This window comes from Populus alba, chromosome 16, assembly GCF_005239225.2.
Source record: "Populus alba chromosome 16, ASM523922v2, whole genome shotgun sequence".
NCBI classification, from domain to species: domain Eukaryota; kingdom Viridiplantae; phylum Streptophyta; class Magnoliopsida; order Malpighiales; family Salicaceae; genus Populus; species Populus alba.
This window is the reverse complement of record NC_133299.1, coordinates 2,528,928-2,553,641: the sequence shown is the minus strand read 5'-3', so window position 1 is coordinate 2,553,641 and position 24,714 is coordinate 2,528,928. Positions and strand designations below refer to the sequence as shown.

Here is a 24,714-nt window from a genome sequence, read left to right as displayed (position 1 = left end):
CGAAAATTACAATTTGGCCCTAAAAGTATAATAAATTCCAGATTGGTCCCTAACTGTAATATTAGCTTTTTCAAATTGGTTTGATGAATAAATGAGAGTTATTTAGTGAATTATTATCAAGTCTTGTTATTTGTTTTATTATGGATTAGATTTTGGGAAAACCGTTAATTTTTGGGTTTTTAAGAAAATTAACTAGTTAGTTAAAAAAAAACATATATGGTTATGGAATACACCCTTAGTTAAGTGTAATAAATAAGTTAAATGTTTTTTTCGATTCGTTCTTGAATATGTCTCCTTTGTATTCAGATAATCCTAATATTCTATTGGCGGAACGTCAGTAGGATTTTCTTCGATGTTTGTTTTTGACTTCTATTTGCTTTCGAGTCAAGTGAGTGGATAATTTTTCATATGCATGAGAAATATTATAAATATTTGATTTATTAATATGAATTGGATCATGCTTCTTGATAATATATATGTTGATTATTATCCTTATTATGATAAACATGATTAATTATTGAACCTGAATTCTTGATATGAACCAGTATATAATTTTAATTGGCTTCTGAATTGATAGCTCCTCATTTGATTGATGTCATGAGTTGAGCTTTGAGATATGAATATGTTTGTTTGATTATGATTATGAATCTATGGTATGTCAGTTAGAATACCCATGCTAACAGAATAGTGCTAGTCTTTATGCATATCGTATCTGAACCCTAATTGGTCGGGGGAGTCACCAACCTGTGTTAACTGATCATACCACAGTACAGAGCCTCATGCTCATTGCATTTTGATTTTCTGACGAGCTTTATCATATGATCTTCTTGTTATGGCTTATTTGAGAAACCTTCCTACAAGAACCTAGAGCTATAATTGTATATATATTCTCATTGTTGTATTACCTCATATGTGTATAATGAATATTATCTACTCAATAAGTTGTTGAACTCACCCTCTCATTATTTATCCTTTTCAGGCTTATAGCTTGATAGCAGATCACTTTTGTTGAACCTTCCGAACCTGCTTTTTGGTTGTAATTTGTACCTTTCTTTTGTTGTGACTGTGTGAAAAGTTGTACAACAGGAAGTCTCTTATGCTCTTGATGAAGACAACACATGAGGACCTTTTCAATGCATGCAAGGATGGAAAGATGAGCTATTACAGAAACACCTAATTAAAGGGGTGCGGATGCTTGTGATAAAAAGCAACCCCCTATAATGAAAGGTAAAGACATCAAAAAGAGTTGGTGTAGGTGGAGCTATCAAGCAGAAAGGTGTAGAAGCTCCAAACATAGAGAATATTGATCCAATAATAAGTCCAAAGAAGAGCAGTAATGGTTTTAGACGAACTGTTACGTCCTAAAGAGCGTACAGGCTAACTCAGAGCATCATGTAGTGATTGATCTGATGAGAAAGACTGGAACCTTGGTGATAATGGATGATTATGAACTCCCAATAGCGTTTCTGATTCACCAGACGATAGACAAACATTTCCAGTGACATAATATGTATCAATAACGTCCGGAATTTCTGCATTAAGTTGATCTACCACTTCCAAACAAGAAGCCGAAAGGGAGGCTCCTAGACGCTCTCGCCAGAGTTGTGAAGTGTTACAAACTGCACTGAGAAGTTCATAAGTAGGGTTTGATATCAACCCATGAGACCAATAGAAGTCGCCTTCCGAGTTAAAATCTGTACTGAACTCCAATAGAGGGTTTCCTAGCTGAAATGCCAAAAATCAGATCTTAAGAGGCCAATGAATATCACTAGAAAATACAACGGTAGAGAAGCTAATATAAGAATTCGGAATTCTATGTTGCACTACTCACAGCTACGCCCTTCAAATTGAATTTTAGTCCTGACTTCACAATGAGGTAAGCAAGTTGTGGTACCAAGGAACAGAGTTCAAGATCGCTGATACATTAGACCAGCAGTCTCAAGCTTTATCCTTATCCCTGTCAAAATATTTCGTATTGCGTTGTTTTCATTGAATTAAACACACCTGCGTAGCTCTCTCCTGTGATAAACAAATCCCTATTCTTGTACTCAGGAAATTTCAGGAACCAATTCTGTAGGAATACAAAATTGTCTTGTGCTGAAGACAAAGCAATAGAAAAATGTAAATACCTCATTATTTGAATTAGATAACAAAAATTTGAATTGACTAAAGCAAGAACAGCTACCAGCTAGAGCAGGAAATGTGTTAAACCTGTGATAGTGTCGTTCTCCAAGTTATAGAAAGATTGATTGGCAGAATAAAAGAAACCAACCCCTGCTGGCGATTCCAGGTACATCACATTTGCTTCTGCAGAAAAGAGGAAAGGTAACTTTCAGCAATTCTTTCAATCTGTAAAGCAGAAGGAAACCTCCTGCTAACTCTAACAAAAAACGTACAATGTCATGTGGAACAACCTTTGTTCAACAGTAATCCTTGTTAAACTAATTGAGATCAAACACAAAAAGAAGGCTAGAATTCTGAATAAACTGTATATTATGAATGCATAGTCTTAACCTAATTACAAATAAAGTATATATAGGTTAAACTGAAAGTACTATTTTACCCTTAATAAATAAGACAACATAAATATTATTTAACATCTCCCCTCAAACTCACGATGCGGCAGCTACAAGCATCGAGAGTTTGCCAACTAGAAAACAAAAACGAGATATGGAAAGCGCCTTGGTAAAGAAATCTGCAATCTGCAATGAAGAAGGAACAAAAGGCAAAGTAATGATTCCATGCTTGAGATGATGACGAGTAAGATGACAATCGATTTCAATGTGCTTAGTCCGCTCATGAAAAACCGAGTTGTGAGCAATCTGAATAGAACTCTGGTTGTCACAATACATAGGAGTAGGATGGGAAAAGGAAACTCCCATATCAGCAAGTAACCAACGTAACCAAATAATCTCTTTGGTAGTAGATGCCATGACATGATATTCTGCTTCGGTGGATGATTGAGAAACAATAGATTGTTTCTTGCTCTTCCAAGAAATAAGAGAATCACCTAAAAAGATACAAAACCCGGTAACAGACTTGCGATCTGTGGGATCACTACCATGATCAGCATCAGAGTATGCACGCAACTCCAAGGAAGAGGTGGATGAAAGTAAAAGACTTTGAAAAACTGTACCCCGAAGATATCGCAAAATACGAAGAACAGCTACCCAATGAACAGTAGTAGGAGAAGCAACAAACTGACTAACAACATGAACAACATATGCAATATCTGGACGAGTAATGGTGAGATATACCAAACTCCCAACAATAGTGCGGTATAAAGTAGGATCTATCAAAGGTAAACCATCAGAAGAAGAGTACCTTGCGTTAACCTCAATAGGAGTATCCACAGTCTTGTTATCAGTAATGTCGCACCCCAAAGAAAATTAATCTGCGCGCGCGGCATCGGCTGGCGATTTTTCTCTCATTGTTGTTTACTTGAATTTGGTTCGTTAGAGTCGCCACCTAGTAATTGATTGCGGGCTACTAGGAAACCGGATGTACTGGTCTCGTCAGAGATTCACGGGTAAGGGACTGGTTGTGGTTAGGGAAGGTATTAGCACCCCTAACGCACCCTACCTGAGGTAAGCTGCTTCGTGAATTTGATGTGTTAAAGAAGTTTTAATAATTGTCTTTTCATCGGAAATTAGAAATATCACTTACGTATAAGTTAATAAATTCTTAACCGTGATCCGATCAAAATATTAAATTCTTCTTTAATATACTTGCAATTTTATCCTGAAAAAATAAAATAAATAAAATAACAAATTCATAAAACAAACACAAACACACACATACACTTTCACTATTTTTATTTCTTTTCTTTTCTTTTCTTTTTGTTTTTCTTTTCTTTTCTTTTCTTTTACATCCATAATACAAATACAAATACAAATACAATACTAAAATAAAAAAATTACATCAAAACCATTTAAAATTACAAAATAGCCCCTAAAACATCCTAGATTTTCTGGAATCCGCAGGAACAGTGCTCGGGAACAGTGCGGGAAGGTTGCTGGGGCAGAAATCAGTGGCGGCGCGTCTTCCCACGCGCCACCGCCACTGTGGCGCGTGGGTTCACGCGCCACCGACAAGGCTGGAAACCAGTGGATCGGGAGCGCCTTCTTCTTCTTTGTCTCCGTCCACCGGCGGTGAGGGTCACCGTCGCCTGCAACAAGAACAAAAACGCACAACAAGCAGTCGGTTTTATATTTTTATTTTTGGTTTGCAGATCTGTTTCTGGGTCTTCTTCATCATTCCGGGTCTGATTCCTTCTCCGCCGATCTGTTCGGGTCTTTTGCTTGCCCAACCTTCTCTGTTTCAGGCACTCGGCGGTGTGACCGAAGGGCTGCTGGTGGAGGCGATCTGTTGGCTACGGGCTGGAAATTTGGGGTTCGGTGGAGGCCGTGGCTGAGGGGGAGGCGGCGGCTCCGAGGGAGAACTGGAGAAGAGATGGTGGTCAGCTCATGGTGGCTGAGAAGGAGGTCAGTCCGAGCTGAGTCCTTGATAGCTGCGGGTCGCTGCCGGTGAAGAAGGAGGAACGACCGAGAGGATGATGAGGGAGCAGCAGCTTGTGTTGATGGAGACGAACTGCCGCTGAGAGGGAAGAGCTGGAGAAGGGGCTGTCTTGTGTGGCTGTTGGCAAAGGATGAAGGAACGGCTTAGGGAGAGGGAGGTCTGTTGACCGGCGGCTGAGGGGGCTGAGAAAGTGGCTGCTGGTGAGGGAGAAAAGGAAGAAGAAGAAAAACAACAATCAGTGGGGGCTTGGGGGCTGTTTGGCCGGTTGTGGGTGACGGAAAAGAACGAGGGGATCCGGTGTGGAGAAGAAAAAATCAAAACCCAAAGGGCTGGCAGCTGTGTTTCTGCGGGGGAGCTAAAAATTTTTGTGTGGGGGGGCTGTGTTTTGGCTTCAGGAGAAGCAGACTCGGGGAAAACAAATTCAAACGAGCTTCAGGGAGGATCGGTTGTTCGGGTGGCTGAAGAGAAAAAAAAAAAAGGTGGGGGGCGGCTGGTAGTTTTTTTTTTCGGGTTAGGGAGGAGAAAAGATTTTGATTTTAGGGTTTTTTCTTCTCCCCCTTTAATTGCAAAATTGCCCCCCCCTTTTGTTTGAGCTAAATACCAGTATTTATAGGCAAAAATGTTGCTAGGTTTTTCAACTTGGTCCCTCAACTTCTTTCTTTTTGTAAATTTTGATTTTTCTTATTATTTTTTTTGTATTTTTTTGAAACGAGCAATATCAACGTCGACTCAAATGCGGAAAATCAATGATTTAAAAATGACGCGTGAAAAGTCGAACACGTTTGAAAATCTTTTAACAATTTAAATTCTTTTTTTAGACAACGTTGAAAATGCTAAAATGATGAAAATATATTAAAAAAACATATTTTTTGGATTTTCATTGTTTTTCTCTATTTTTGGATTTTTTGAAAATATATCAAAAACATGGGTCAAAAATTGGGTAGCAACAGATGCCCCCTCTTTACAATGCTTACGAAGCAAAACTCCTTAAAATTTTGCATAGTAAGCTTTGTAAAGAAAACAAAAGGAAAATGATTTCATTATCTTGGGCGACCTGCCCACACACTCACACTGATCTGTTTTCACGGGCGACCTGCCCACACATACTCACCCTAGTCTATTTTCACGGGCGACCGACCCACACTCTCCCAATAGTCTATTTTCACGGGCGACCTGCCCACACATTGGGTTTACCTGAGATCCCATCTGGCGACCTCATTCAACTGGAACGAAAATATGTGTAACTCGGTTAACCTGAAATCCCATCTGGCGATTCCCTTTAACCAAAGTTACATGAGATCCCATCTGGCGACCTCATTCAACTGGAACGAAATATGCGTAACTCGGTTAACCTGAAATCCCATCTGGCGATTCCCTTTAACCAAAGCTACATGAGATCCCATCTGGCGACCTCATTCTGGAACGATTGTACGGGTGACTAACCCTAGTGCTGGTCTCATTGTACGGGTGACGAACCCTGGTGCTGCTGGTCTCATTGTACGGGTGACGAACCCTGCTGCTGGTCTCATTGTACGGGTGACGAACCCTAGAAAAAAGCTGGTCTCATTGTACGGGTGACGAACCCTATGTTGGTCTCATTGTACGGGTGACGAACCCTAGAAAAATGCTGGTCTCATTGTACGGGTGACTAACCCTGGTGCTGGTCTCATTGTACGGGTGACGAACCCTAGAAAAAAAGCTGGTCTCATTGTACGGGTGACGAACCCTATGTTGGTCTCATTGTACGGGTGACGAACCCTAGAAAAATGCTGGTCTCATTGTACGGGTGACTAACCCTGGAAAAAATGCTGGTCTCATTGTATGGGTGACCGACCCAAAAATGGAAAAAATGTGAAGAAGTGTGGTCTCATTGTAATGGGTGACCTACCCACGTGGAAAGAATATGAAAAGGTGGTCTCGTTGTGATGGGCGACCTACCCAAATACAAAGAATGTGATGTGCGGTCTCATTATAATGGGTGACCTACCCAAATGGAAAAAATATGATGAAGTGTGGTCTCATTGTAATGGGTGACCTACCCAGATGGAAAAAATATGATGAAGTGCGGTCTCATTGTCATGGGTGACCTACCCGAAAATGGAAAAAATATGAAGTGGGGTCTCATTGTAATGGGTGACCTACCCAGATGGAAAAAATATGATGAACGGTCTCGTTGTGATGGGTGACCTACCCAAATAGAAAGAATATGAAGTGCGGTCTCATTGTAATGGGTGACCTACCCAAAAATGGAAAAAATATGAAATGTGGTCTCATTGTAATGGGTGACCAACCCAGATGGAAAAGATATGATGAACGGTCTCGTTGTGATGGGCGACCTACCCAAATAGAAAGAATATGAAGTGCGGTCTCATTGTAATGGGTGACCTACCCAAAAATGGAAAAAATATGAAGTGTGGTCTCCTTGTAATGGGTGACCAACCCAGATGGAAAAAATATGAAAAACGGTCTTATTATGATGGGCGACCTACCCAGATGGGAAAAAAATGTGATATGACAAGTGTGAAAAATAGGACTTACCTGGTGAAGTTCTGAAGGGATGACAGAAGAAAGGGCTGGAAAACTTGGTGCTTCCTGATAATTCCCGATCATAGGATTTGAAAACTCGGTGTTTCCTGACTGCGAGGGTTGAAAACTCGAGGCTTCCCGATTGCAAGGTTGATCTTGTCATTTCTCTGGGATTTTCCTAATGTTAGGGTTCATCCCATCGTCCTTTTATTCCGTGATCGAAACCGATTCTTTATTATCATCACCACCATGCTTCTTTCTTTTTCCAATATCTTGCTGGACCTCCTTAAGGATTTTCCTGTAACAATTCAAAAATATGTGCAATTTTTTTTTTTTTTTTTTTTGTTTTTTTTGTTTTTTTTTGTTTTTTTTTTTTTTTTTAGGTTAGATGACATGCATGCATCCTTACCTGTTTTGAAATATAGGTCCCCCCCTCTTTGATGCTCCATCGTCATAGGGTGCCTTTGTTTTCATTCCAAAGCTTTCCTTGCTCTTTCGATGCATTGACTCATTCATGTGCAAGCCATCCACTCAGCTGTAAATGTAGTGCCCAACCTGGGCTGTCTTCGACAATTACTGCTTGCATCGTTCATCAAGCTTGACCCTGCCCCCAAGTGTGGTACTGCTTGATTCATCATGAAGGATTTTCTCCTGGCTTCTTCTGAGAATTATCCTCTGATTGATTGTGTGCATCATGCTAATACCCATCACAATTGTTAATCAGTCATGAACTTGCCTCTATTTGAAACAGTACTTTTTAAGTACATGTTATCATCAGCCTTCTTGGAACTCATTCAGTCATCCAATCATGCATCTCATAGCTTGCAGTACAAAGGCTCATGGTTGTATGCTCAGTGCTCTTCTCATAGACTCCTTTCAACTCTTCTAATCAGATTGTGAAAAGAAATGCCTCGGCCTCATCAATGATGCTACTTCTATCACCCATACTCATGCGGTGAAGTGCTCATCTAGCTTCGAAACAAATTGTCCCACACAATCAGTCTTCGGGGTGGGTGCCTTTCTGACATTCATTCAATGCAGTTGTGTGGTAATGTCTGTCGATAACCATGTTTCAAAGGATGACAATATAAGATTGTCCTTCAAGTGCATCATTGTTCCACAGTCAGTCTTGGTGGTGTGCATATGTTCGATGTTCATTCAAATGCACTCACCCGATAACATCTGTCAGGAGTCATAGCCATGTTTCAGAGGGTGACCCAAGATGGAGATATGAAAATATCCTTCAAGTGCAGCGTTGCTCATCAATTGCTGCTGAAGTTCACTGAATCATGGATTGTGTTTGAGCAACATTGCCCCAGCAATGATATGAATGCTCGTTCATCAGTTTATACGCAATGATGTTTTCCTTTGTCATTGTCAGATGATAATCATAACTTTCCGGGACTTTGATGACTCATCATCTGATTCTTTCTTTGCCCCCAGCTGATCTGGATACTGTTTGTTTCCCTTCTTAAGGTCCACTGTATTGCCCCCAGCTGCTCAACTTTTCAAGGAGTGTCGAGGACTTCAATGTCATTTCTATCAACGATTTTGCATACTCAATCAATGTTCTTCTGTGTTTGATAATCTTCCTTGTTCTGGAATCAACTCTCATATTTCAAAAATCATGTCTATTCAAAGTCTAGTTTGTTGAAATGAAATCAGAGATGTCCTTTTTTTGGAAATCTTTTGAAAATCAAGCTTTTTGATCAAAGACCCAACACACGTTATTCGAAATACACCGTCCTTTGATTGTCTTGTATTTTGAAAACAGAAATCGACCCGTCGTAGGATTAAAATGGCTTTTTCCATGGTTCTTTGTATCAATTCGAATCCTTGATATTGGGTATATCATTTGATGGTCTGTGATGAGGTGACATTTTTGTGAATTTCAAAAACAAGATGCTCAGGCTTTATCAAGAAAGGTTGTTTCTTTTCTTAGCATTTATTTTATCAGCATGCATAATAACCAGTAGTTTAATTCATGAAGCCACGACTCTTATGGAAAAACTCTTCAAGTTTTGAGAGCGCCATTTATCGGTTCAAATTTCTTGCTTGATTAAAAAGGGCTTTTAAAAGCACGTAATGCAGGCTATGGTTCATGGCTATGAAAGAAAGGAATTTCACAGGCTCAATAGGTGTTTGAGGGTTTCAAAGACCTAGGATCAACATCAACTATTCATCAACTCTTTTCTATTGTTGTCTTTGTAGAGGAAACGACATATAACCTTGTTAACCTCAAAGTTTAGACTTTTCTTAACATAAGTCATAATGCAAATCCACATTTCCTTGATGAATAACCAACCTTAATCATCTGATAACATCAGAGGCTTTATAATGGACACCAAAAGTCACGTTTATAGCTTAGTCTTTTTTCTGGTATTGACTTTTGTTGTGCCTTTCCTTGATTGAAATTTCTTTTGCTCTTCATAGACTTGATAGGCGTTCTCCTTCCTTTACCTTTGACTTGTATTTAAGTGAAGGCAATTTCAACTTCCCTTTTTTTCGTTCTCTTTTTTTTTCTCATAGCCTTCCTCAAAACTTTCTTATATGCCCCCAGTCTATGTGTCTTCTCCTAGCTCTCTCTCAATCATTAGACTTTTGTTCTAAGCCTTCCCCTTTATCCATTAATTGCATCAATGTCTTCAAAATATCTCTCGTTTGCCCCCAGTGTGAGGCGTGATCCTAGTCAGGGTTTCCTTTTGAAAGAAAATATTTCACCAGGCTCAAAATGGGACTACAAGGGATATAATTTTTAGAAAGTGAAGGGATATCAAAGATGGCCTTTTCTCATTTCAAGCAAGGTCAGTTAAAACCGATAAATTTTGACCTCATCCAGTGTAATGATTGGGACTTGTAAGAATCATGATTCACGAGTCCATAACTACCGAATCCACTACATGTCATTATGCATACTGTTAAAACATAGCTATATGATGTGTGGTTCAGTTTCAGGAGGTATGAGTTCAAAATTGTTTAGTCACCTCATGTCATTTCAACAAGCATCAAGTCATTTTTGTAATCAAAACACTTTTAATCTTCCGGATTGATTAACCTTTATCGCATGTTGGAGTTTGATCAAAATATTGTCAGAATAAAATGTTAAACATCTGTTGATTTCAAAACAACAAAGAGACAAAAGCCAAACATGTTTCGTTGAAGGATGAGATGTGATATCAAAACAAAAATGCAAAATTCCATAACAATATGATTGGCATTGTTAGCGCCATTCATCACCATTCTTGAATTAGCTGTTCTGGCTATATCTGTGTTTGGCCACGCACTTTTGATCAACATGTCATTCTGAAGATTTTTGGAGGGCAATATAGCCAATGACACCCTCCTTCACCGACTCCACTTGTCTCTTGCTCACCAACTTTCAGACTCAATTCTTGCAACTGTTCACTTGAAATGGTTGAGGACCCCATAATGACATCACATCTCTTATCTGGATTATACCACCTAGAAATTGGTGGTTGCATGGGATTTGTCGGAGTCAAACAAAATTCTGAAATCTGGCAGATGCTGGTCGACAAACTTAAATGGCAGAGGAATGTCCCATCTTGGCAAAGACATTTGAGCAATTGATTCTACCGTGAGACTTGGCTATACCACATAATTAAAGGGTTCACACTGTCAAAGTGATCTCCTGATTCGCCTCTCATCATTGTTCTGGAATCCATGGCAGATCCTTCAATCTTTCCTCTTTTCATAGCTTGTTCAATTCTTCGGCAAATCCTCACAGCATCATTTCAATCTTCCAATGTTGCTATGGTTGGTTGAGGATTGTTAGAAAACTTTCCAACAGCTTGGTAATCTTGGCAGCGCCTAGAAACTTGTAGTATCGCCACTACCGACGTGTGGAATCATGCCTTATCTCTTCTATGGGAGAAAATGATGAACATGAATCTCCTCTATTTCCTCTTCGATTCTTCTTGAACGATGCATCAAACAAGCACCAATAGAGGGAGTTCTGCTCTGTTGAAGTTTGATGTCTGCTTGTATTTTTTCAGACCAGGTCTGGCTCTTCAACCTACTAAGATGTCTTCGTGCTGAAACTGATGAGAGAAATATTTGTAGCATATGCAACTTATAAATTCCCTCTTGCATTCCCAATTTGCAAAGCCATAAATGGATTTTTATAGAGGGAGCTCTGCCACATTGAAGTTCAGTGTTTAATCATGATTTTTCAGACCATCTTGTGCTGTTGAACTGGAGTTGAGCTCATAATTGGGGTGGCTTCAAAACAGATTAATGCACCATGTACAGGAGACCGATAGTTGTTTGGTTCCATTAGATGATGTGGAGGCGATGAACATTTAACAATGCAACTGGATAAGAACCAGAGTTGTCATCAGTTGATGACTGAAGGCGTTGTTGCTTTTGTTCATGACGAAAAAAAAGGAGAGATACAACTTCAATTAGATGTGAACAAGCAGTGTTCCCACAGAAGACTGTACAGATATTCTCTTTCCATTTGATGCTCAACACTTGTTTGAGCAGATCTGAGTCTAGCTACTTCACATTTAATGCTCTCAACCTTAATCTGATAATGAGCCTCTATCTGACACCTTTCTTCACCTCCGTCATTTTTCTCCAATCACGTGTAGCACAACTTGTGTGGGGGACCTACCTTTCAGCCCGGTACATGCATAATAAATGTATGAACATGTAATCTATATGATGAACTCACCCTTCGAGAGGTGACAATATGGTCGTAACTCTTGTATGATGGACAAGAATCGTGATTTTTGACCAAACTCTACAATGAAAATTTTCGGAGCAACGGCCAATGTGTCACCCACAAGTCTTGAATTCAAGATGCTTCAAGAAGGGTTTGCCCTTATGCAAAAAACGGTAGCACATACAACCTAAGGACAGGTTCTATTCATTATGTGAACATGGGTAGGTTTTCTATCTGGTCTCAAAAGGGTCTCATATCTGCCCAGTGACGTTCTTCGTAAAGACAGTATGGGGGCGTTGCAAGGAATGGTTAAGGCACATATACCCACCATTACCAAGCAGGCACTCAGATATGAGTTGGGTGTTTCACGCATCTGAACCCTGACCAATAGTCTTAGGGCAGATCGCTAGTTCCCCACCTAACCTAGAAGCTTGTGTGTGCTTTTAAAAATAAATACAGGTGATGCATGAGACAATTCTATAAAATGCATGGAAATAAATATTAACAAAAAGATAAAAACTTAAACACATCAAATACACAAAGCTTAGTCCAATAATCGAAAAAATACCTTCCCCAGTGGAGTCGCCATTCTGTCGCACCCCAAAGAAAATTAATCTGCGCGCGCGGCATCGGCTGGCGATTTTTCTCTCATTGTTGTTTACTTGAATTTGGTTCGTTAGAGTCGCCACCTAGTAATTGATTGCGGGCTACTAGGAAACCGGATGTACTGGTCTCGTCAGAGATTCACGGGTAAGGGACTGGTTGTGGTTAGGGAAGGTATTAGCACCCCTAACGCACCCTACCTGAGGTAAGCTGCTTCGTGAATTTGATGTGTTAAAGAAGTTTTAATAATTGTCTTTTCATCGGAAATTAGAAATATCACTTACGTATAAGTTAATAAATTCTTAACCGTGATCCGATCAAAATATTAAATTCTTCTTTAATATACTTGCAATTTTATCCTGAAAAAATAAAATAAATAAAATAACAAATTCATAAAACAAACACAAACACACACATACACTTTCACTATTTTTATTTCTTTTCTTTTCTTTTCTTTTTGTTTTTCTTTTCTTTTCTTTTCTTTTACATCCATAATACAAATACAAATACAAATACAATACTAAAATAAAAAATTACATCAAAACCATTTAAAAATTACAAAATAGCCCCTAAAACATCCTAGATTTTCTGGAATCCGCAGGAACAGTGCTCGGGAACAGTGCGGGAAGGTTGCTGGGGCAGAAATCAGTGGCGGCGCGTCTTCCCACGCGCCACCGCCACTGTGGCGCGTGGGTTCACGCGCCACCGACAAGGCTGGAAACCAGTGGATCGGGAGCGCCTTCTTCTTCTTTGTCTTCGTCCACCGGCGGTGAGGGTCACCGTCGCCTGCAACAAGAACAAAAACGCACAACAAGCAGTCGGTTTTATATTTTTATTTTTGGTTTGCAGATCTGTTTCTGGGTCTTCTTCATCATTCCGGGTCTGATTCCTTCTCCGCCGATCTGTTCGGGTCTTTTGCTTGCCCAACCTTCTCTGTTTCAGGCACTCGGCGGTGTGACCGAAGGGCTGCTGGTGGAGGCGATCTGTTGGCTACGGGCTGGAAATTTGGGGTTCGGTGGAGGCCGTGGCTGAGGGGGAGGCGGCGGCTCCGAGGGAGAACTAGAGAAGAGATGGTGGTCAGCTCATGGTGGCTGAGAAGGAGGTCAGTCCGAGCTGAGTCCTTGATAGCTGCGGGTCGCTGCCGGTGAAGAAGGAGGAACGACCGAGAGGATGATGAGGGAGCAGCAGCTTGTGTTGATGGAGACGAACTGCCGCTGAGAGGGAAGAGCTGGAGAAGGGGCTGTCTTGTGTGGCTGTTGGCAAAGGATGAAGGAACGGCTTAGGGAGAGGGAGGTCTGTTGACCGGCGGCTGAGGGGGCTGAGAAAGTGGCTGCTGGTGAGGGAGAAAAGGAAGAAGAAGAAAAAACAACAATCAGTGGGGGCTTGGGGGCTGTTTGGCCGGTTGTGGGTGACGGAAAAGAACGAGGGGATCCGGTGTGGAGAAGAAAAAATCAAAACCCAAAGGGCTGGCAGCTGTGTTTCTGCGGGGGAGCTAAAAATTTTTGTGTGGGGGGGCTGTGTTTTGGCTTCAGGAGAAGCAGACTCGGGGAAAACAAATTCAAACGAGCTTCAGGGAGGATCGGTTGTTCGGGTGGCTGAAGAGAAAAAAAAAAAAGGTGGGGGGCGGCTGGTAGTTTTTTTTTCGGGTTAGGGAGGAGAAAAGATTTTGATTTTAGGGTTTTTTTCTTCTCCCCCTTTAATTGCAAAATTGCCCCCCCTTTTGTTTGAGCTAAATACCAGTATTTATAGGCAAAAATGTTGCTAGGTTTTTCAACTTGGTCCCTCAACTTCTTTCTTTTGTAAATTTTGATTTTTCTTATTATTTTTTTTGTATTTTTTTGAAACGAGCAATATCAACGTCGACTCAAATGCGGAAAATCAATGATTTAAAAATGACGCGTGAAAAGTCGAACACGTTTGAAAATCTTTTAACAATTTAAATTCTTTTTTTAGACAACGTTGAAAATGCTAAAATGATGAAAATATATTAAAAAAACATATTTTTTGGATTTTCATTGTTTTTCTCTATTTTTGGATTTTTTGAAAATATATCAAAAACATGGGTCAAAAATTGGGTAGCAACAAGTAAGTCTAGCCCGCTCAAGAATATCTGCAACATATTTCGACTGAGAAAGAAGGTAACCTCTAGGTGAGTATGCTACCTCAATACCTAGGAAATATCGAAGATAACCCAAATCCTTCATCTCAAATCGTCTAGCCAACTCTGTCTTCAAAACTGAAATACCATCAATGTCATCACCAGTAATAATCATGTCATCAACATATAAAGACAGAATGATACGACCTGCATCAGTGCACTTAATAAAAAGAGCAGAATCATGACTGCTAGAAACAAAGCCAAGTGACGAGATCACAATAGAGAATTTCTCAAACCAAGCACGGGGTGCTTGTTTGAGACCATATAATGCTTTCTTAAGCTTACAAACATATCCAGAGTCATGTGAAATACCAGGAGGGGGTGCCATATAAACTTCTTCTTGAAGATCTCCATTCAAGAAGGCATTTTTAACATCAAGTTGAGAAATATGCCATTGACGAATCGAAGCTACGGCAATAAGAGTACGAATAGTAGTCATTTTTGCAACCGGAGCAAATGTCTCCTCATAGTCCATACCATACTGTTGAGAGTATCCTTTGGCAACCAACCTAGCTTTATATCGCTCAATAGACCCATCAGAATCAGTCTTGATCTTATACACCCAACGACAACCAACAACACTCTTACCAGGAGGTAGAGGAACCAGATCCCAAGTATCTGTCTTATGCAATGCAGAAAGTTCCTCATCCATAGCTTGCTGCCAAAGCGGATCAAGAATTGCCTCTTTATAGGAAGAGGGCTCAACAAGACAATGAATAGAGGCTAAAAGGAAGTAAATGATGAAGAATAACAAGAATAAGCAAAATCTGGTAGTTTTGTGGACTTACGAATACGGATGGACTGACGTGGAGGTGGATCCACAATCTCAGATGAAGCTTGAGGGGCTGTAGATGAGAATGGAGCTTCAGGTGTGCCAAAGAGTAAAGTACCAGTACCTGCAGAGTTATGAGTACAAATTGATCGAACATGGGGAGAGCTATCATTACCAGAATCCTCAGAAAATGGATTTATACTAATAAGATCAGATTTAGTCAGGTTATGAGTAGTGGATGGAATAGAAAAGAAAGGTATATGCTCAAGGAAGACAACATGACGAGACACATAAAGTTTCTGAGTGATTGGATCAAAACAACGATAACCCCTTTTACCTTCACCATAGCCCAAAAGGACACAAATAGCGGATCGAGAGGATAGCTTACTTCGTTCTCCATGAGGACGAAGAACGAAACAAGTACAACCAAAGACTCTAAATGAGGAATAATCAGGGACATACCCATATAACTTTTCAAAAGGAGATAAACCCAAACTATGAGAAGATGGAATTGTATTAATCAAGCTTACAGCAGTAAGAACAGCTTCTCCCCAAAACTCACTAGGAACAAAAGTAGACAACAAGAGAGAACGAGCAGTTTCGACAATGTGCCTATGTTTTCTTTCAGCAACACCATTTTGCTCAGGAGTATCTGTACATGAAGTTTGGTGGATGGTTCCATCTAGGGCAAGCAATTGGCAAAATTTATTAGAAGTGTATTCCCCACCTAAATCACACCTAAAGCATTTGATCACAGTAGAATATTGAGTTTTGATAAGAGCTCGAAAAGCTGCATATATCTCAAAGAATTCAGAACGATGTTTCATTAAATAAACCCAACAATAACGAGTATGATCATCAATAAAAGAGACATAATATCGAGACCCTCCTTTTGTGGCAACAGGAGAAGGTCCCCATACATCAGAATGAATCAAATCAAATGGTGAAGAAGAAACAGAAATACTTCGATTAAAAGGTAAGGCGGAAAATTTTGCCAATTTACATCCACTACAATCAGAAATGTCACAAGTTTTCAAATTTCCTAAAGCTCCTGTGGATGCCAAAAATCTCAAACGAGAAGACGAAACATGACCTAGACGGGAATGCCATAAATAAAAACTAGAAGATGAAATACTCAAACGAAAGGAAGACAAATCAACTGTAGTAGTAGCAACGGCAACAGCAGCAACTGGCACTTTTAACTCATCCAAAATATATAGTCCATTCTCCCTACGGCCTGTCCCAATCAGCTTCTGAGACTGCAGATCCTGTATACAACAAAAGGAACCAGAAAACATGACTAAATAATCACCAGAATCACATATTTGACCAACAGACGCAAGATTCAATTTGAGTTGTGGAATAAGATAAACATTAGGGAGAGACATGTGAGGTGTGACAACAGAACCAACACCTGCTAAGGGCATTTGAGTGCCATCAGCAGTCATAACAGGAATGGAGGATAAAGGGGATACAGAGGTAAAAGATGAGGAATCTAGAGACATATGATGAGAAGCACCAGAATCCAAGACCCATTCAGAATGTGACATACCTGAGGAACTATGAGGCAACTGACCTATGAAAGAAGAAGCGGACATTGCTTGTGGCTGCAAGGAGAGAAACTTCTGAAATTTCCCAGCCAAAATATTAGGATCGGTAATAGAACTCGAGGAAGCTACTGCTGCAGTATTGTGGTGTTGTGGTTTATAACCCTGAGGTGGTCTATGAGCATTAGATTGTGACTGATTTCCAGGCTTCCAAGCTTGATTCTGATGTCTCAACTTAGGACACTGAGCCTTCCAATGACCTTTCTGCTTACAGAAGCTGCACTCATCGAAGCCAACCCTTGTGTGAGACTTATTCTGATGATTAGAGAATGACCTAGAAGGTACTGCTAGTACAGAAGGATTTGAAGCAGAAAGAATTCCTTTTTCAGAATAAGACTGAAAACGTATTTCTTCAGCCAATAACTCACTGACAACAGAGTCAACAGAAGGCAGTGGAGAACGATGCAGAATTGAACCTCTAAGTCCTTCGAAATCACTGCGAAGTGCTGTTAAAAACTGTATCAATCTTTGCTGCTCTCTACGCTCAATATAGGCACCACATGCCTTTAATTCTGTCGATTCAGTAAGAGCCAATTGATCCCAAAGATCTGTCATAGCAGAATAAAACTCTTGAATACTCATATTCTTCTGATGAAGAGCTCGTATGTCATTCTCTAATTGATACTGTTTTGCAAAATTTGATTGTGTGAATAACCTTTGCAGATGATCCCAAACCTCTTTTGTTGTCTCATATTTCGCCAACTGCGTACCTATTGAATGCTCAACAGAATTGTTGATCCAAGTAATGATCTTTGCATTATTTGCTTCCCATGTATCTATCAAACCAGCGTCCCCCTCCTCAATATTCTTAGGTATCACATAAGTTCCACTAACATACCCCCACATCTTCTTACCCTTAAGGAAATTTCTCATTACATAACTCCAATATGAATAGTTCTTCCCATCCAACCTCACACTCACAGACTGAAGCGAATCATCTCTTTCAGTAGCCATAATCAACAATCACAAATAACCAGAATGCAAAAGCAGCGGAAGACAAAATACTCAATTGCAAAAACTAAACAAATATCTTCTCGAAATTATACGATTACTCCCAAAACACAAAACAAATTTGCAAAAACTGAACGCAGATACCAAATTGCAGAAGTTGAAGGGAAGATGAAATACCAAAATAATTGCAGAAACTGTCGAAATACCAAAATAATTGCAGAGACTGTCGAAATACCTAATTTTGCAGAAGCGGAAGACAAAATATCACTCCAAAAAAAAATTGGATCCGCGAAGCTGTATTTGGGATTAAGTTTCGTTCCATAAAACCAGCTCTGATACCATGTTAAACTAATTGAGATCAAACACAAAAAGGAGGCTAGAATTCTGAATAAACTGTATATTATGAATGCATAGTCTTAACCTAATTACAAATAAAGTATATATAGGTTAAACTGAAAGTACTATTCTACTCTTAATAAATAAAACAACATAAATATTATTTAACAATCCTTTCTAACAAGACTCTCTCCACCACTTGGTCTGAAAGGGCCATTCTCAGAGAAAGCTCCTGCTCCTGCTCCAACAGAAGAACAACCAGGCCCTACAGAAGGAACGGAAAAAACAATATAACCGCAGTTAAAAACAATTCAGGTGTAGGAGAAAAACACAAAACCAAAGAAAATTTGAAGCATCCCCATTTAGCCAGAGCACAAGAGGCTTTGAAGCTGGGTCTGATTCTGCTTCGACAAAGTAATAGAAAAGAGCCCTGTCTTGATTTTCATCTACAGTTACATATCCTGCATATTGCTGGAAACTGACTCTTGGTTGCCCTGGCAAACTCAGGAGTTTATCATCTACAGCTCTGCATATTTGCATGAAAGTTGCTGATATCACTACCATAATTATCCATGACAGAGCCCCCATGTTGCTGAGAAAGAGAGCTGCAATGTTTCAAATTATGCCTGAATTCTGTGATTTATATCGAAGCTTTGCAACTTCACTTCTACTTATAGCATGGCAATCATCGAAATCTTATCCAAGACATTTTCAGGGAAAAAGTTAGACTTACACGGTCAAATAATATGACATCAAAACATTACAAGAATTAACGGCCAGGTGAATTAACTTATGCTTTTCATAAGCTTGCCCAAAGACAAAGTGCCGTCCTTGGAAAACCTCCCAAGAATATGTTCGGGCACCATTAATTGGTTTTTTCTTTGAATTGACCACTAAGCAGGATAAATATTTCAAGACATCAACCGAGTAATTGGTTGAGATTTGGAAGTAGATAATCCAGGAGATGTATTTATAAGCAGCTCTATGATCTTGTTTGCTTGACCCAAAATGCCTACTGGGCTACAAGTGTACTGTAGGCTTAACTAGGTTTTTCTGGAGTGTTATTGCCTTAGATTTTAATTATTATTTTTTTAAGAAAAGGTTGTAAATTGGAGAAAATAAGTCATTGACAATTGGCAAAGGGTGTCAACAAAGCCCATTGGGCTAATATGAAATCTTTGAGTAGTTTCATGGGCTTGCCAATAGAAGCAACCGATGACTCTCCCTCTCCCTTCTTCGCAGGGATCCTTCACTCCATTCTCATCTGATTCTCTCTCAAATTCACTTCGATCGAACCCATTTGACTGGAAACGGGAAAGGGTATTCTTAAATTGAAGCAAACGTGAGATTTATCCTCAAAGACTTCATTTTTCCAGGTTCTTATTTTCATGTCTTCTGTAAAGTTTTAATCTTTTTCGCAGTTTAGGAAGATTCGAATTTTTGTTAGGACTATTGGCGTGATATTTAGTTTATAAATCATGGGTTTAATCTTTTTATTGATTTTATTTTGAATGAAGTGCTGGATATTGGAGTTGAGATCACAAGAAGGAATTTTCCCTTTTCAGATATTGTAAAAATTGTTGCTGTCATGGATCCAGAGGCTGCAAATACTGCTAGAGACTCTTTGAATTTGGCATTTCATATGTCAAACCTTCTTGATACAGGACTTGATCGACACACCCTTTCGGTTCTTGTTGCCCTTTGTGATTTGGGTTTGAACCCAGAAGCACTTGCTGCTGTTGTGAAAGAACTCCGGAGAGAACCTGTTTCATCTTCACTGCCAAATTCTAGTGCTCCGGTAGCTAAACCGTAGTTAGGTAATGGATTTGTAATGATTTCGGTAGAATGTAATGTAAGGTAATATGATGTTTGCTTGTTTGTTGATCGGATTTTTTCTTTTTGTATTGAAATTCAAAATGCAGCGAACCACTTTTTGTTTTTTTTTTTGCCCTCCTTGACTTGATGAGTTGTAGAAATTTGGGTACCATTTGTAGAGGAGTGGAGAGCTTTGTCTCAGACACAATTATGTGCTAAAGATGGAACTTGTTGTCTAAGCGTCCACTGTACTTTAGTGATTTCCTCTTGTTAAAGCCTGTGTGTTCCTGACCAAAAATGCGTTTTGATTGAGTTTAAGTTGTTTTGGTTGTTTCATTCATGTTGCCCTGTTAGCAAGAGAAATTTTAGTTTGTTTTCCACTGTTTTTGGCTGATCTGCCTCTACTACTTGGTTTGTTTATGATAGTTCTATTCTAAACACCTCCACATGTTGTGCCAGCAGAAACTGCTGTGTGCAATCTGACTTTCTATTGTTCTACTATAAGTTGTGAAAGATGGTAGGGATCGTACTTGTCAGCTTATTTAAAGAAACCTGCCCTTTTGATCTAGCAAGTTAGGGTTCCACCTTTTGTTTGTTGCAGCCTCTTCAATTACCAGTACGTTTCGGGAAAATGCATTTCTAATTATATGCAGGTCTTTTGTCTGTGCTACTGTAGTCTGCAGAATGCTTGGAAGGTTTTCTGAACATTCAAATTTCCTTGCCGAACTAATTTTTCTCATGTCTTGGATTTTATAATGCATTTTATTCTGAACATTGCACCGTGCATTTTATATCCATACCATTTACTCCACTTCTATGCTATGGAGTTCTTGCATCTCCATGACACTCAATGCGTTGACTGACCTCCAGTATGGCTTTACCCAGCAGGACCATTAGGTTAAGGAAATCCAAATCTGACTGAGGCATGGTTGCAGCTTTTCTCTAGGCAGCAAGCGCAGATCAAATTTGGCAAATATTGAAGTGCGGAAGTGCAATTGTTGATAGTTTATCTTGCTGGAAGTTTTAGATTGTCTTCACCTCTGCTTCAGAAGCTTTTCCGTAGCTATGCTTGAGATCATAGTTTTAAGACTCGGTCCGGTGGCCAGCTCGGTTTAAGGCCTGGATTTCAGGTTTTGACCGGGTTACCAAGTCAGCTGGGTTATTATTATTTTTTTCAAATCAAAACACCGTTGTTTTGGTAAAAAAAACAAAAGTCAACGGGTTTGTAGCTGGGTCTTGATTGGGTTAACCTGTTGGGTCAGTTGGGTCACATCAAATTTTTTTTTTTTCTTCAATCTAGTTTGATTTTAATTTCATATCGAGGTTTCAATTCCAGATCGATCCGTCAGACTAGCCCGGTTTCAAAAATTATTGAGATGTTCCTCTCCGTTATATCTATGACACATGCTGTGTTTTCGAAACTTCACCACCCTTTTTATGTGTGAAATGTTTTGAAAGAATTTTTTTATTTAAAAATATATTAAAATATTTTTTATTTTTTAACATTAATATATTAAAATTATAAAAAATTATTAAAAATTTAACTTAATATTTTTTTCAAATTAAATACATTTTTAAATGCATATCAACGTAGTTTCAAACTCAATGTGAAACTCGTTCTTTGTCAAATGTATTTTTTTAAAAAAATATATATTAAAATAATTTAAAAATATATAAAAATTAATTTTAAATAATAATTAAAAAATCGAAAATTTAAAGAAATGCATAATGCAACGCAGCGTTCGAAACGGCCCTGGAATTAATGGATCCCACCAGGTTCTGACATCATGATTTCAACCTCATGAATGCTTTCACTATATTTCCTTCCTCTTCTCAACCTGATGGTCCCCAAATGGGTCGTCGGGACCAGGCAGCATCAGTGGCTTGCACAGGAGAGGGCCTCGCCACCGTCGAATATTTTCTTTACTTTTTTTCTGCCACCGACATGATTAAAGCTGTGTTTGCATTGGTAATGTCAATTTCCTTGCAGAAGTACTTTTTCGAGCTAAAAATAAATAGAATTGGGAATACTGGAGGATCTTTTAATTATTATTTTTTCTTTTTAGTTTATAAAGAAGTACAAAATATCTTTTTTTTTTGTTCGAACTTAATATAACAACTTTTATAGTAATAATCTACATCTTAAAAATACTTTGAAAGAATGATATTATAAAGAATTAAAGATGATTTTTTTTTTTAATATTAAGATAATAATATATTGAATTAAACCGAGTTAACCCAGGTTAACCTTTGAAATCCATAACTCGGGTCATATGACCATGATAACTCCATATAAATCAATTTAAAATAAATTATGAAACTTAATTTTTAATAAATTCATTGTTGAATGATGAAATTAGAAAAAATTCAACATAAAAAAATAATAAAAAAAATCTAAGTTTACCCGAATTAACTTACAAAACTTATAACCCAAGTTATAAGACCGGAATAACTTCAATTAAAAAAAATGACAAGATCTAATCCATAATTAACCAAATGTTGAAGATTTTGAATGATAAAACTGTAAAAAAAAAAATGCTTATACCTTTTGATCTCACCTTCTCACCCACTTTTTATTATTATTATCTTTGAGTATTTGGTATTATTTTTATCTTATGTTCATTATTTTTATTATTATTTTTTCTCTTATAAATTAAAATTTAAAATTTCATTCATTATATTAAGTTATGCCATTTCTTTTCGTTTATCAAGCCTGGTTATTAAACATAGATCAATTCAGGATCTATGTGACTCTGAATCTGTATCCAAGTTTTACAATAAATAAAAGAAAATTGACATGGTTAAAAATTGAAGTTAACTTATATTTTTTTAAAAAAATTATTGATTTTTTTTAAATTTAAAACCAAATTAACTCGAGTTAATATAAAAAACATGTGACTTGAATCTTTTTCCTGAATTAATTTCAAATTCAGCTTTAATATTTGTGGTTTTTTGAGACTTGTTAGTTTTGTAGGTATTTTTTATTTTTATTTTAAAATTACTTTCAAAACCAAAAACAATAAAAAAAAAAACGAGAATGACAGGAAACGTAATTAAAAAGTTACTCTCAAAATGATATACACTTTGGATATTGAAAAGGGATTTTGATCCTCTTGCTTCAAATCTCATTATTGATGAGAGGAAAAATTAAATAAATAACCTTATCCAAACCACTCCTCCAATCCAAACAAAAACCCAAGAAAGCTGCCCACATGAATTTAATAGTTTAAAATTAATTTACACCAGAAAACATAAAAAACGTGAAGTTTTCTTTTCAGTGGTGGGTGTAACAACCCCCTAGCAGTGATACGCCAGAAAAAAATAATAAAAAAAGAGTAATAATTAATAATAATAATTGTTTTGTTGATGTGTCACATCAGATTATGATATCCCACGTTCACAACATGGAGAATTACTAGGGGTGAGAAAAAAACCGATAAACCGATTAAACCGAGAAAACTGAAAAAAAAAATAACTGAAAAAACCGAACCGAAAAAAAAAACCGAATTAACCGATTAGAAAATCACAAAAAAAATTCCGGTTAGGTTCGGTTTCGGTTTCTGAAGTCTGAAACCAATTAAACCGAACCGAACCGAACCGGTTCAACCAGCCACCACTTGAAAAAAATACAACTATAAATATAATATTTTCTAACCCTAAAACCACTTTCAGCCATCAGCCGCCCCACTCCCCCTCCCCCCCTTCTCTGCAAATCTCTTCTCACTTTACTCTCCCCTTCTCTGTAATTTTACTCTCACTTTACTCCCCCAGATCTCTTCTCCTTTTAATCTCACTTTACTCCCCCCCTCTCTGCAGATATCTTCTCCCTTTACTCTTATTTTATTCTCTAAATAAGGAAGCCCCTTTGAAAGCATTATTTATTATTTGAGTGAATCCTGTCTTGTGACAACCGGATTATCTTCTCGGAAAAGCTAGCAAGCCATCTACTTTCTTTCCTTCACCCCTCAAGTAGTAAGGCTTTCCATCCTGCCGGTCTTAATCAAATAATCTTATCCGGCTAGCCATTGGTCGATTTATCAAATCTTGTTTTAATTTTTCTCCACTGAGATGAAGCAGATGATATCATTGAGATACCAAGATGAAACATCACTTTAACAAGTTTCAAAGAATTATTAATGAGTTGTTTGCAATGGGTATTAACTTTGATGATGAGATGAGAAGAAAGACATCGGGTTATCTTCTCAGTCACTGATTATCGGTTTGAACCGGTTTGAAAAGGAAAAAAACCGAACCGAACCGAAATTAATCGGTTTGAACCGGTTTTCGGTTCGGTTCGGTTCAAAAAAAATTTTAAAAAAAATTTCGGTTTGGTTGTTTATTTTGGTTCAAAACCGGACCGAACCAGAAATGCTCAGCCCTAAGAATTACCATTGCCTTTCAAAAAGTTTGTCCTCTTGCCTTTTGTAATATACATAGCATATTTAATTTTATTTGTTTTTTTGGTAATGATATTTAACTCTTTTTCTTTAGATAATTTCAATTTAATCCCTGTAAAAGATGAAAGTTTAATCTTTTTACTTAAATATATTTCTTTCTTAACAAATTAAATCTTTTAGAAATAGAAAATTGGCTATATCCCCCTTAATTTGGTCCTCTTCTCTTAAAAAAAAACTAATTTTTATTTTTGATACTTAATAACAAAACTTATTTTTTTTATCCCTGTGAAAGTTTGACATATTTCTACTTCCACTAAGACGATTAATGAAAATATATAATTTAATAT

General features: G+C 38.1%; 2 protein-coding genes across 5 annotated transcripts; one reads left to right on the top strand and one right to left on the bottom strand.

Moving 5' to 3' along the window:
* Positions 1-1,377: 1,377 nt before the first annotated feature.
* Positions 1,378-18,774, bottom strand: LOC118033318 (serine carboxypeptidase-like 46). The gene is made up of 8 exons (XM_035038254.2): positions 18,514-18,774; positions 18,325-18,422; positions 10,394-10,406; positions 3,567-3,568; positions 2,212-2,307; positions 2,001-2,097; positions 1,832-1,916; positions 1,378-1,725 (listed from the first exon to the last, which is right to left on the bottom strand). The coding sequence occupies exons 1-8, from the start codon at positions 18,741-18,743 to the stop codon at positions 1,378-1,380; spliced, it is 969 nt and encodes a 322-aa protein (XP_034894145.1). The 5' UTR covers positions 18,744-18,774.
* A 570-nt stretch (positions 18,775-19,344) lies between these two features.
* Positions 19,345-21,286, top strand: LOC118033286 (mitotic-spindle organizing protein 1A). Of its 4 annotated transcripts, none has more exons than XM_073405468.1 (3): positions 19,345-19,531; positions 19,673-19,972; positions 20,856-21,286. In XM_073405468.1, the coding sequence occupies exon 2, from the start codon at positions 19,744-19,746 to the stop codon at positions 19,966-19,968; it is 225 nt and encodes a 74-aa protein (XP_073261569.1). In that variant the 5' UTR covers positions 19,345-19,531; positions 19,673-19,743; the 3' UTR covers positions 19,969-19,972; positions 20,856-21,286. The 4 variants fall into 4 exon arrangements, with proteins under 4 accessions (XP_073261569.1, XP_034894108.1, XP_073261568.1 ...); XM_073405467.1 differs by having other exon boundaries at positions 19,346-19,531; positions 20,859-21,286; XM_035038217.2 differs by lacking the exon at positions 20,856-21,286 and having other exon boundaries at positions 19,721-20,209.
* The last annotated feature ends 3,428 nt before the right edge of the window (positions 21,287-24,714 follow it).

What these genes read in the sequence shown, in the direction of transcription:
- LOC118033318 (XM_035038254.2), bottom strand. Translation starts at nt 18,743, where the DNA reads ATGGGGGCTCTGTCATGGATAATTATGGTAGTGATATCAGCAACTTTC. An exon ending in CTTGTGCTCTGGCTAAATGG is followed by an intron (nt 18,423 to 18,513) that starts GGATGCTTCAAA and finishes CGTTCCTTCTGT; the next exon opens with AGGGCCTGGTTGTTCTTCTG. An exon ending in GGAGAACGACACTATCACAG is followed by an intron (nt 2,098 to 2,211) that starts GTTTAACACATT and finishes CTTTGTCTTCAG; the next exon opens with CACAAGACAATTTTGTATTC.
- LOC118033286 (XM_073405468.1), top strand. Translation starts at nt 19,744, where the DNA reads ATGGATCCAGAGGCTGCAAATACTGCTAGAGACTCTTTGAATTTGGCA.